The sequence below is a fragment of the Symphalangus syndactylus genome, chromosome 14, assembly GCF_028878055.3.
Source record: "Symphalangus syndactylus isolate Jambi chromosome 14, NHGRI_mSymSyn1-v2.1_pri, whole genome shotgun sequence".
Taxonomy (NCBI): Eukaryota; Metazoa; Chordata; class Mammalia; order Primates; family Hylobatidae; genus Symphalangus; species Symphalangus syndactylus.
Window position 1 is genome coordinate 107416757 of NC_072436.2, and position 13643 is coordinate 107430399.

A 13643-nucleotide genomic window follows, 5' to 3' on the forward strand; every position below is an offset into this window, starting at 1 on the left:
CGCCACCATGCCCAGATAATTTTTAAATTTGTAGTAGAGATGGAGTCTCACTGTGTTGGCCAGGCTAGTCTCAAACTCCTGACCTCGTGATCTGCCCACCTCGACCTCCCAAAGTGCTGGGATTACAAGCGTGAGCCACTGCGCCCGGCTGAGGCCCTGTCTTCTAAAATAAATGAAATGGTTAAAATGGTCAATTTTATGTTTTTAAAATATAATTACACTGCAATTAAAAAGAAACGACCACTACACCGTCTTGCCTTCTGCCCTGAGATCTCTGTTTACAAGGCTAGAAGAGTAGTCAAGCTTTTTTTTTCCCCCTCTAGGCCTTTTTTTCCCCCTCTAGGCCTTTTTTTCCTCTCATTGGTCAGGAGCCCCCTCCCCTCCTCTCTGTCGGGTGGGTTGCTAATAACTTTATTGGAGGCTTCTGATTGGCTGGATCTCTGTTCTGAATGCCCCCCACCTCCCCTTCTACGCTCCTGGGCTGGGAGAGTGGGTTAAAGCTGAGCCTTCCTCTTTGGGAAAAAAGATTCCTTTCAGGACCACGCTGAGCTGCTCTGGAGCCTGAGGCTGGTGGCACAGGGCTGGCCCAGGGAGTGATGCCGGCCCCCATGGGGCTCCTCGGTCTGCTCCTGTTCTGGCCGCTGATGGCAGTGACTGCGGAGAGTAAGTAAAACTGCTGCGCATTCCTGGTCCTGTCTGGAGTGAAGCGAGGGGCCGCCCAGATGCGCCTGGGACTGCGCTTTTGTAGCCAGATGCCTGTTCACCTGCTTTTCCACTCCCACCTTTTGTTTTGCTTTTCATGGGGAAGAGGAGCGAGAGATGACAGGTGAATCCTCATCTCTCACTCACATGCTCCACCAGCATCCTCTGGAAACTCAGACAAGGCGGGTGTTGGGGAGCTGCAGAGACCAGATCTGAAGCCCTGAGTGAGAAAATGCTGCCTTCTTGACCCACTGAGCTTGAGCCCAGGAGGTCGAGGCTGCAGTGAGCCGAGATCACGCCACTGCATTCCAACCTGGGCAGCAGAGTGAGACCTTGTCTCAGCCACAAAAAAAGCAAGTAATTAATTTTCCTAGTACTCATACATACAAATTTTTAAAAAGGCAGGTGAAATTAATAACATTTTACTTAACCCAATATATCCAATATATAATTAGAAAATGTAATCAATAGAAAGTATTAATGAGATATATTTCCCATTCAACATTCAATGTGTATTTTATACTTACAACGTATTTCAATTTAGATGCTAAATTTTCATTGCAATTACTTGATCTGTCTTTAGATTTCTTAAAACATAGAGTTGAGAAAGTAGGTTTAGCTACTGTGCTAACTTATTTAAAACATATTTGAAAGTTTTCTTTTTCTAAAAAATATTTTTTGTAGAGATGGGGTTTCACCATGTCGCCCAGGCTGGTCTCAAGCGATTCTCCCAAAGTGCTGGGATTACAGGCATGAGCCACTGCACCCAGCTGAAAGTCTTCTAATAAGTGAATTGAGTATCGGTTTTTTGTTTAATTAAAATTAAACGGAAGTTTCTCTGTAACCAGTAATATTTCAGATGCTTCATAGCCACATACTGGACAGCACAGGCCAGGTTGTGGGGTCTTTTATTGTAAATGATGTAATTGTTTTGATATTTGGGCTTTCATTTCAGCATATAACACTGCCTGGCATGCCATAGGTACTTGGTAAATTGTGTTGGTTTCATAAAAGAATGCACACTGATCAGAATTGACAGCTGAGAAAGCTGAAATGGGACTTGATTTCATTTGCTGGCTAGAGATGACACTGATTTCAGTCCATTTCAGATCTCTTCCTAGAAGTGAGTAGGATCTGATTGAAGAATTTATTACCTCCAGTGTGCAGCGTTTTCCCATCCTTGGTTAATCTGTTATGAATTTATCATGGCATGAACTTCGTTTTTCTGAAATTTAAAAAATATTTTAAATGTGTTTAAGTGCTCAGGAAATGGAAGGGGTACGGGCTTAATTTAAGCACAACGCTCTCAGAGCTTAGCTCATTTCTGCAGGTCATGGTGGATGGAGGCTGGTGGGCCAGGCTGCTTTGTAGCCTAGCTGAGCAGTAAAGCAGATGTAGGGATTGTCTGTTGAGCAAACAAGCAGGAAGCTGGGCTTGTGCACGATTGAGAACGTAATGATTATGCACACATATGTTTAATTTGGCGCCCAGTGTCTAAGTGATCAAAGAGTTGAAGGAAAGTTGGAAGGGAAATTGATTGGGTTGAATGTCTTTGAAATGTGGTTTTATCTATTGATATTCTACTTGAATGCAAAGAGGGTTTTGTTAGATGTGCCAAAATATTTAGGGGAAAAAAACCCTACCATATCCTATTGTTTTAAAGGTGTAAACAAAATAGTATATAATGCTCCCCACCCCCACCCCTCCCCATTTTGGGGAAATGATTTGTTTTTCCTTTTATTTATTTATTTTTTTTGAGACAAGGTGTTACTCTGCTACCCAGGAGGGAGTACAGTGGTGCGATCTCGGCTCACTGCAATCTCCGCCTGTCAGCTCAAGCAATTCTCCCACCTCAGTCTCCCAAGTAGCTGGGAGCACAGGTGTGCACCACCACGCCCGGCTAATTTTTGTATTTTTTATAGAGAGGGGGTTTTGCCATGCTGGCCAGACTGGTCTCAAACTCCTGAGCTCAAGCCATCTACCCACCTCGGCTTCCCAAAGTAATGGGATTATAGGCATGAGCCACTGCACACAGGCACAGTGTGTTTTTCGAGGGATTAAATAGGTCAGCAAGTGTAGCAATGACCAGTCGAGGTGCAGCGGGGTGGTTTTGAGGATGGAAGTGGTGTTATTGAAATGCCATCCTATGGAAATGGCTGCAGCTGAATGCCTGGTTAAGGCACAGGAGGGCACGGGTGATGCTTGGGAAAGATCCTGCAAGTGGCTGGCAGGAAGGGGAAACAAGTCTTGAAAGTAGGTGGCAGTGGAAGGGCTGGGTGGCTGGAGGGAGGGAGGGAGGGGTGCTGGCCTTCCCAGGGAGGGAGCTCTGGGAATGGAATCCCTGGCAGTTTCCTTAGCAGTCTGTGCTGGGGGCCGAGGGGCCACCTCACCACATCTGCTTACGCCCTGGTTGTCCTCTGCCCGTTCAATTGTGGGAGAAGGGAGACACTCAACAGGGAGTGGCACCAGCTCCTGCTATTTCCTGCAGCAGCCTCTTGGTCTTGCTGGTGTTCCATTCATTACTCATTTGCTCACTTACTCTCTGATTCATTCAGGATGAGGGTATGGCTGGGGACTCTGGAGCCAGAGTGCCTGGGTTCGAATCCTAAGGCTCCACCGTTAACCAGCTGTGTGCACCTGGGCAAGTCACTAGGATGGATAGGAGAGAGAAGAGGGTGGGTGGGTGGATGGATGGATAGGAGGGAGAGTAGGTGAGTGGGTGGATGGATGGATAACAGCAGGGAGTGGGTAGGTGGATGGATGGATAGGAGGGGGAATGGGTGAGTGTGTAGATGGATAGGAGGGGGAATGGGTGAGTAGGTGAATGGATGCATAGGAGAGGGTAGTGGGTGGGTGGATGGATGGACTGGGGGGCTGGGGGAGTGGGTGGATGGATGGATAGGAGGTGGGAGTGATGGGTGGATGGATGGATGGATAGGTGGGAGTGGGTGAATGGGTGGATAGATGGATAGGAGGTGGGAGTGAAGGGTGAATGGATGGATAGGAGGTGGGAGTGGTGGGATGGGTGGGTGGGTGGATAGGAGGTGGGCTGGGGGTGGGTGGATGGATGGATAGGAGGGGGAGTGGGGGAGTAGGTGAATAGATGGATAGGAGGGGGTGGTGGGTGGATGGATGGATGGGGGAGTGGGTGAGTGGATGGATAGGAGGGGGGTTGGGGGTGGGTGTATAGGAGGGGTGTGGGGAGTGGGTAGATAGATGGATAGGAGAGGGAGTGGGTGGGTGGATGGATAGGAGGGGGGTTGGGATGGGTGGATAGGAGTGGGGGTTGGGAGTGGTTGGATGGATGGGTAGGAGCAGGGAGCGGGTGGGTGGATGGATGGGAGTGGGGATGGGTAGATGGATTGATGGATGGGAGGAATGGAGACCTGCATTTGTTGATGGAATTGGCAGTTTGCTGACATATTGGACTCGGGTGGTGATAAGGGATGTGGAAACACGAATGATTGGCAGCTTGAGCTATCAGGGATGATGGTACCAGTACCCAAGATGGGCCAGAGCAAATTGGACAAAGGGTAGGGAAATCCCTTCCAGTCTTTGTGGGCCTCCCTCCCCTGAGGACATTTTGCAAAGTCCGGGGAGAGCTGGCATTATCATTTCTCATCTTCTTCCTGGAGTAAGGTCAGTTGCCCCATAGCGTGGGGCTATCCTGTGCCTCTTTCTGGCCTCACCCTGGTTCCATCTGATTTGCGATTTCAGAAATTCCAGATTCGCAGGTGGGGCAGGCGGCTTCCTGCATGACTGCGTGCACAGGTGAGTGATTCTCTCAGGATGCCTGATCACACCTCTGGTGACCGGGAGCCTGAGCCCAGTACAGGGCCTGATGGGGGTGAAGCTGTAAGATGGGATTAGAGACAGCCCCAGAGGGCCCTGGCTATGCTCCCAAATATACCAGTTGGGAGGACCAAGGCCAGTTCTGCAAAGGCCACCCACAGAGTTAGAGAAACAAATAGCAAGCTCAGAGTAAAATGCCTTAAGCCATCCCAGCCCCCAAGGCTTCCTCCTCATACCTGTGGGCCCCAGGTGGAATAAATGTCTTTGGCCAGGTGATGCCATTTGCATTTTGGAGTGGAGCAGATGAAAGAGCCTTGAGAAGAAATTCTTTGGAAAGAGAGAAGCATCTTAGGAATATGAGGTGTGGTTCTGTCTCAAGGAAATTGACATGAAAATGTCAGTTCAATCACAAGCCACGGGGAGGGGTGAGATGTTACAATTAGGTTTCACGCTTGATCCCCTGGCCTCAATAGAAGGTTAGAGATTTGGCTTGATAATTACAGACCTCTCTTTTCCCTAAATCAGCTATTTTCCAGAGCAGTTACTCTCCTCACCCACAGATTCCCTAAGGCTGGCCAGCTTTACAGCTTTGTCTTCTATAAAGATCAGAATAACAACCCACCCTACCACCCCCCCAATCCCCCCCAACCAGCCCCACTTGATTTCCATCAAGGTGATACGTGAGTAGTCAGACTCCCAAGGGTGGAATCCCAGCTGGGGATTGTGTAAGTTAGTTAACCTCTCTGAGCGTCAGTTTCTTCCTCTGTAAAATGGAGAAAAAAAAAGTATTCACCTCAAAGCTGGTTATGACACTTAACTGAGTTACTGTAGATGAATGCTTCTCAACTGGGGTGATTGTGGCCCTCCCCTGGGGACATTTTGCAAAGTCTGGGGACAGTTTTGGTTGTCAGAACTGGGCTGTGTTACTGGCATCTTGTGGGTAAAGTTCAGGGATGCTGCTAAATTTCCTGACAACACACAGGACAGCTGTCCCAAACAGAATTCTCTGGCCCCCAACTATTAATAGTGCCCAGGCAGAGAAACCTTGATATTAGAAGAAGGCCTGGCCATGAAGACACTGGCTAGCACTTATTGAGCACTTACTGTTATTATCTTTATTTTCTTTTTCACCCTTATGAGGATATGCAGCTACCCAACCTTTCCCCAAGCTGGAGACAGGCAGCTCAGCGCCCAGTTGGAGAGAGAGAGGTGTGAGCAAGGATCCCTGGAGGTGGAGTTGGGATCCCAGAGGGCCTCAGGTTCAAGGTGACATTGCTCTCCGTCTTTGCCCTCCAGGGTCAGCTGGGCCCCACCTCCCTGTGGGCACCAGATACACCTATCACTTTTCCACCAACACCAGCACCAGTCTGCAGGAGGTCCCAGTGGAGGGGAGTGGTCTTGGCCTCCAAGGCTTGGCTGTCCTTGATGTGCTTGGCCCGTGCCAGATGGCTTTATGGGTGAGTGTCTTTGGGCAACCGGGAGATCACGTTGATGCTGGGGAGGACTAAGAGGAAGCCACAGCCCCTCACCTCCAATTTCCAATTTGCTTAATCAACAGAGGAGCTTTCTGAGGAATCTTATATTTGGCAAGTGAGGACCCTTGAGAGGAATGTGGGAAAATGGTGCAATTTTGGTTGTAAGAGGTGCCACAGAGGGCCCAATGGAGGAATAGCAGAGGTTAAGGAAGGAATATTTTTAGGGCAGATTGGGGGAGTTCCCTGGAGTGAGAAGAGCCATAGAGTGGGGGGGGACATACTGTGCCCTAGGGGTGGACTGAGAGCCATGTCTGCAAGTCCAAGGGTGTGTGCAAAGTCAAACCAAGCCAAGGCCTTTGGACAAAGGAATAGACTGGGTGGAAGTCTATTCCCAGGAAGGCCTGCCCTGTGGACACTAGCCTTGCAGTGCCTGGGTCCACAGGCTCAGGTTATAGGCAAACACTAAGGTCCAGTGGTGTTAGTCCTGGGTTAAGGCAGAATTATGAGCTAGGCCCACTTGGTGGTTGCAGATTTCTTTTCATTGAGATTTTCTGGAAGCTCCTCAATGTTCTTGAAAGCAGAAGTGCTTGCTCATTTGCCTCTGTCCCATTTCTGATAACCCTTATATTTTTCCTGGATAAACCCTCTCAACCCACATAAAAGGCCTTTTATTTTCTGTTGGCATCTCATCTCGTATTGTGATACATTTTTGTACTGGCTGGAGTGCTTGCTAACAAGAGTTTCTCAAAACTGTTTTGTTGTATTTTCATGTAGACCACAGGATGAGGTCTTTCATGGAGTGGCCCTGAGCTGCCTCTGGATTCTTAAACTGTCCAATATGTCAGAGCTGCTGCTTTATTAGTCTTTGTCATCCTTTCACACCCTTCAAAACACTTGTGGTTGTTTTTATCTGCAGGGTCAGTTTTCACAAAGCAAATTGTGTTCTGTTACACTTTTATTCATTTGTTTGCTTTAAGCACTTAAGAAAAGCTGCCAATGTCAAATGTTGGCAAGGATATAAAGAACTGGTGTATTTCAAAGACTCTAGGTGAAAATGGAAATTTTCTGGCCCTTTGGGAGGTTAATTAATATATTTTTAGAGAAAAAAGTATAAAAATCACAAATCTTCAAAACAAGGAATTTTCATAAACCAAACACCTGTGTAGCGATCACCAGAGCAAGAAACAAAATATAACCCCCAGAGCCTCCTTCATGCTTCCTCTTGGTTACTTCTCTCAAGGGTACAACTTTTTTTTTTTTTTTTTTTGGCAGAGTTTCACTCTGTCACCCAGGCTGGCATGGAATGGCACAATCTCAGCTCACTGCAACCTCCACCTCCCCAGTTCAAGCGATTCTCCTGCATCAGCCTCCTGAGTAGCTGAGATTACTGGTAGTGCTTGGTGTGCTCCACCATGCCTGGCTAATTTTTATACTTTTATTAGAGATGGGATTTTACCATGTTGGCCAGGCTGGTCTTGAACTCCTGACCTCAAGTGATCTGCCCACCTCGGCCTCCCAAAGTGCTGGGATTACAGGCATGAGCCACTGTGCCCAGCCTTCCTTTTTTATTTCTATCACCATAAGTGAGTTTTGCCTGTCTTTGAACTTCTCTCTAATGGAATTGTACAGGGTGTTTTCTTTTGCGTCTGGTTTATTTTTATTTTTATTTTTTTACTGTGATTAAAATATAATATGGAATACACCACCATTTCAACCATCTTAAGTCTATAGTTCAGTGACATTAAGTACTTTCACATCGTTGTACAACCATCACCACCCTCCATCTCTAGAACTCTTTCATCATCCGAAACAGAAGCTCTGTGCACATTGAACAGTAACTTCCAATTCCCACCCTGCAGACTCTGGTCACCTCTATTCTGCTTTCTGTCTCTATGAACTTGCCTGTTTTTAGGTACCTCATATAAGTGGAGTCACATAGGCCGGGCGCGGTGGCTCACACCCGTAATCCCAGCACACTGGGAGGCCGAGGCAGGCAGATCACCTGAGGTCTGGAGTTCAAGACCACCCTGACCAACATGGAGAAACCCCGTCTCTACTAAATATACAAAATTAGCCAGGCATGGTGGTGCATGCCTGTAATCCCAGCTACTCAGGAGGCTGAGTCAGAATGGTTTGAACCCGGGAGGTGGAGGTTGCTGTGAGCCGAGATCACGCCATTGCACTGCAGCCTGGGCAACAAGAGCAAAGCTCTGTCACAAAAAAAAAAAAAAAAAAAGTGGAGTCACATAATATGTGACCTTTTGTATCTGGGTTCTTTCACTTAACATTTTCAAGGTTCCTTTCTATTGTAGGATGTAGCAGAACTTCATCCTTTTAAAAAATTATTTTTTATTTATTTTAAAAAATAGAGATGGGGTTCCACCATGTTGGCCAGGCTGGTCTCGAAGTCCTGACCTCAAGTGATCCGCCTGCCTTGCCCTCCCAAAGTGCTGGGATTACAGGTGTGAGCCACCGTGCCCGGCCAAAATCTATCAAAATTTTTTTTTGGTTTTTTTTGGAGTGCAGTGGCATGATTTTGGCTCACTGCACCCACCACCTCCCTGGCTCAAGCAATTCTCCTGCCTCGGCCTCCTGAGTTGTTGGGATTACAGGCGCCTGCCACCACACCCAGCTAATTTTTGTATTTTTAGTAGAGATGGCATTTCACCATGTCGGTCAGGCTGGTCTCGAACTCCTGATCTCAAGTGATCCGCCTGCCTGAGCCTCCCGAAGTGCTGGGATTACAGGTGTGAGTCACCGTGACTGGCTCTATTAAATTTAAACAGTGAAATCAGTTATTTTAGGGAGGATATTTTCCATTTTTAGAAAGTCTTCCTTCTTTTGCAGCCTCCATCCCCCCCTATCCTCCACTCACCCGCCACACTCACCCCGTGGTGACACTGGGATATCCAAGTTTTCATCATGGGCAAAACCTTTGTCTGCTCTAGGATGTAACATATTCTTGTTGGTACTGCCTAGTCATATGAATCCCTCAACCAAACTTCCAGTGTCTTTTTGGGCAAAATGAGAACTTTCCAGACATTTAGCAGGGAGCTGTAGGTACTTGACTATTTCAGTGAGACATTCAGCCTTCACCACCCAGGCTTCGTACATGGTCAAGGGAGGGGTCTCTCTGCCTTGCCCCCAACATGGGTTCATGTATCCTGCTGGGACCTAGAACTGCTTTGTGGGTGGGGTGCTGGTGAGGTCCTGGGGTATCCCAGGAGAAGTCACCAACTCACAGTGCTTTGTGCTTCAGCTCCAAGACTTCCAGGTGACATCCATCCTGGGGGCCAAGGTGGAGCTTCTGAAGGAGTCGGAGAGCCTGGGGTAAGACACTTGGCTATGGGGCTGGGACCTGCTCACGATGGGGCTGGAGGTGTGAGTCCTCTGCCGTCTTTCAACAGCTGTCGGGCTCTGGGTGCACTGAATTACATTAGGACAATCGGTTAGGGTGACCCCTTTGCAGCAAAGAGATGCCATCTTGGACTGAAGTTCAAAGAAGTTTCTATATTTGTTTTGACCTTGTCAAGCACTGATAAAGACCGCTGGGGGGCTACCTTCACGTAGAAGCCTTGGGTGACTCCAGATAGCTGCAGGTGCTCTTCTCTTACCTGGCGGGAGGAATTCATCCCGTAGTTCTGCCTGTCACCCCCAGCATGTCCAGATTTCATGCTTGCTGATCACCCCTTGGGCATCGTTGTTGAGTGTGTTCTGGAAGACTCCAGCTAATGGGACTGCCGGGCCCATGGAGGTCTGCTTTTCCCCTCCCCCACTCTGCTGAGACCCCATCCTCTCCCACCCCAAGCTAAGCCCCTCTTTTGTGACCCAGCCAAGTCTGGGATTCTCCCTGTGGCTTGTTTCCCAGGCCTCCCTGACAGTGGCCTCAGTGGCCTCAAAGCTCAGGGCGGCCGCCAGCCTGAAGACAACCCCTTCTCTGCAGATTCCTCTTCCGTTTTTATTGCAAATTCATTTGTTAAGAAATAAAGCCTTTGTCTAGGATGGGGGATGCTGCTGAGGGACAGACAGATCCTCACTGAAAGGCAAGGGGAGGGTCTCCTCCAAGGGGACTATTGTCCCCCAGCTCCTCATCAGAAATGCTAAGTCAGCGGGGCCAGGGGTTGTCACTTCCTGGAGGCCAGACTGACACTTGCTATTCTGGGAGTGGTGGGTGCCATTAGCATTTCTCTCCATCAAGGCCTGAGACCCAGGGGACTGCCTTAGGAAGACCTCCAGGCTTTAGTTGGAGCTGGAGAGTGACAGCTGCCCCCCTGGAAGGTAGAAGTGGCGACACATCTGTTCCCCAGGGTTTTGTCTTGCTATAGCCTGTAGGGTCTGGGGACTTGGCAGTTTCCCCTTCGTCTTGGAGCATCTCTGTCTTCTACCTCCACGCAGGGAAGGAGGACTTCACCACCCCTTACCTCCCACCTTCCCTATCCCTTCACTCTGCAGATACCAGACCCGGGCACCTTTCTGCCAGGGGAAGGGCAGGCGGGAGGAGCACTGGGTGAATTCTGGTGCCAGCTCCTTCCCTGACTTGCTGTGTGATATCCCCCAAGAAGGCCCCCGTCTCGGGACCTCATTTCCTTGTCTCAACAATGACAGTCTCAAGTCACTCCCAGTTCAGGGTTTCTGCATCCTGAGACTACAGAGCCAGCCTGCCTGGGTTCAAATCCCAGCTGGAGCCCCGAGCAAGACGCTGCATTGCTCTGAGCCTGTTTCCTCATCTGGAATGTGGGTGGAGGGATGACAATTACCTCCCTGGTGGGATCTGTAGGGGAGGGAAAGACTCCCTCTACCTTCCTGGGTTCAATAGCTGTGTCTAGAAATAAACTGATGTTAGGAGAAGAGGTAGGTAGATTTTTTTATACGCACAGGGGCATCGTGGAATGAAAGAGTGAAGCCTCCCCGGAGTGGTGAGACTTGGGAGCTTATACACCATTATCACGGGGGAAGGGGAGGAGGGAGGGAGGCAAGTTAGAGGGGAGTAGATGGTTTCTAGGAAAGAGGAAGGGACCCTTGGAAGAAGAGGCAGGAGATGTGCTAGTGTGGGATAAAGTTTGTCTGGGTGTGGTGTCCGCTTGCACCATGTCTCTTAGGATGAGAGCTGCTCTCCCCAGGTGGATGAAACTCCCTGGACGGCGTTGAACATTAGGTTCCTTTTGCAAGATCTGTCTTTAGGCAGAAGAGGGCAGTTCAGAGAAAGCCTCTCCCTGTATTTGCTGTTTCTCAACAAATACAGTCCTTGGTTCAAAATAGACAAGAGGCTGGGGTGCGGTGGCTTCTGCCTGTAATCCCAGCGCTTTGGAGGTGGAGGCTGGATGATTGCTTGAGCCCAGGAGTTTGAGATCAGCCTGGGCAACGTAGCGGGAATCTATCTCTACAAATAGTTGAAAAATTAGCTGGGCATGGTGGCTGCATGTCTGTGGTCCCAGGCATTCGGGAGGCTGAGGCAGAAGGATCGTTTAAGCCTACAAAGTTGAGGCTGCAGTGAGCTATGATCGCGCCACCGTACTCCAGCCTGGGCAGCAGAGCGAGACTGGTCCACAAAAAAGCCAACATTCCCAAGTGGTGTATTTTGGGGTGGCACATCCAGAACGCCTTCAGCTCCTTGGGATTAAGTGAGGCGTTTTGGAATGCAGGCAGCTCTTGCAGTCTCAGCCTTTTATTCTTTGACACTTGTCTCACACACCTGTCCATTTGTTCCAGAGGTGAAAAGGCTGGGGTGGCTCAGAGCACAGTTGGCTGCCCCAGAGCCCAGCTGCAGAGGGAACAAAGGCTATCTGGTGGGGGGGATGTGGGGTTCCCTGGGAGCTTCCCATGGGGGCTGGCCTGCAGGAAGGCAGGGTTGCTGTGGCCCCTGGCAGTCTGCAAGCGGCCTGGGGCACTGGAGGGTCCCGCCTGACCCCTGTCCGCCCTCCCGCAGTGCTGCCCTGGGCCGTAACCTGCTCCGCTTCATCCTGTGCTCTGGGCGTGTGGCCCACCTGTGTCCCCATCCCACTGAGCCACGCTGGGTGCTGAACGTGAAGCGTGCTGTGCTGAGCCTCCTCCAGGGCCACCCAGGGGCCCACAGCCCCAAGACCCTTGATGAGGTGAGGCCAGGAGATGGGAAGGGGGTGGGGGGTACAGGTGGCCAGAAGGCTGACCTGTCCCCCACCCTGTCCTCCCAGGTGGACATCCTGGGCCGATGTCCCACCACATACCAGCGCCATGGGGACTGGCTACACAAGACAAAGGACCTGGCACGGTGCTCCCTGCGCAGCGGACGCTCATCGCTGCATTCTCAGGCCCTGCCTGGAGTGGCCGTAAGTGCTGGGCTGGGCCAGGCCCCTGACTGCTACTCTCCCAGACCCTCCTTCTCCCTCTTCCTTCTCCCTCCTCCTCCTCTTCCCTTTTCCTCCTCCTCCCTCCTCCCTTTTCCTCCTCCTCCCTCCTCCCTTTTCCTCCTCCTCCCTCCTCCCTTTTCCTCCTCCTCCCTCCTCCCTTTTCCTCCTCCTCCCTCCTCCCTTTTCCTCCTCCTCCCTCCTCCCTTTTCCTCCTCCTCCCTCCTCCCTTTTCCTCCTCCTCCCTCCTCCCTTTTCCTCCTCCTCCCTCCTCCCTCCTCAGCTCTTCCTTTCCTCTCCTCCAATTCCTTCTCTTCTTGGTCCTCCTTCCTTTACCTCCTCTCTTCTCTTCCCCTTCCCCTCCCTTCTCTTTCTTTCAAGAAATTTTATTTTATGTATGTATGTATGTACCTATTTCCTTAGAGACAGAGTCCCACTCTGTCACCCAGGCTGGAGTGTAGTGGTGTGATCATGGCTCAGTGCAGCCTTCAACTTCTAACCTCAAGTGATCCTCCTGTCTCAGCCTCTTGAGAGTAGCTGGGATTACAGGCATAAGGCACCATTCCTAGTTAATTATCTTTTTTTTCTGGATTTTTAGTAGAGATGGTGTCTTGCTATGTTACCCAGGCTGATCTTGAACTCCTGAGCTCAAGTGATCTTCCTGCGTCAGCCTCCCAAGTAGCTGGGACTACAGGCACACACCACTATGCCCGGTTAATTTTTAAAAAAATTTTTAGTAGAGATGATGTTTTGCTATGTTGCCCAGGCTGATCTTGAACTTCTGAGCTCAAGCGTTCCTGCCTCCTTGGCTTCCGCAAGTGCTGGAACTATGGGAATGATCCACTGCGCCCGCCCCTCTGTCCTTTTCCCCAAGCCCTCCTCCCTACCTCTGTCTCCAGCTCCCTGAAGAGGCAAGTGCTTTGTAAATACCAAACATCTGCAGGAGGATGAGAAGTGATCATTGTTCATGCTGACTTATTATCAAAAGTCTCAGCATCTGAGAGGTGGAGGTGGGCCTCTGCTGATTCGAATGTTGTTTTCTTTTTTTTTTTTTGAGATGGAGTCTTGCTCTGTCATCTAGGCTGGAGTGCAGGGGCGCGATCTCAGCTCACTGCAAGCTCCGCCTCCTGGGTTCATGCCATTCTCCTGCCTCAGCCTCCCAAGTAGCTGGGACTACAGGCGCCTGCCACCATGCCTGGCTAATTCTTTTATATTTTTAGTAGAGATGGGGTTTCACCATGTTAGCCAGGATGGTCTGGATCTCCTGACCTCGTGATCCACCCCCCTCGGCCTCCCAAAGCGCTGGGATTACAGGCGTGAGCCACTGCGCTCGGCTGAAATGTTTTCATAC

General features: G+C 50.0%; 1 protein-coding gene across 1 annotated transcript in view; it reads left to right on the forward strand.

Annotated features, from left to right (window-relative positions):
• Window positions 1–596: 596 nt before the first annotated feature.
• The window catches only part of LOC129462622 (uncharacterized), a 154158-nt gene continuing 141111 nt past the window's right edge, over window positions 597–13643 (forward strand). The window contains exons 1-6 of the mRNA XM_055242744.1: window positions 597–663; window positions 4420–4473; window positions 5791–5951; window positions 9229–9299; window positions 11896–12061; window positions 12140–12274. Coding sequence (XP_055098719.1) covers window positions 597–663; window positions 4420–4473; window positions 5791–5951; window positions 9229–9299; window positions 11896–12061; window positions 12140–12274 — 654 coding nt within the window. The remainder of the gene's footprint in view (window positions 664–4419; window positions 4474–5790; window positions 5952–9228; window positions 9300–11895; window positions 12062–12139; window positions 12275–13643) is intronic.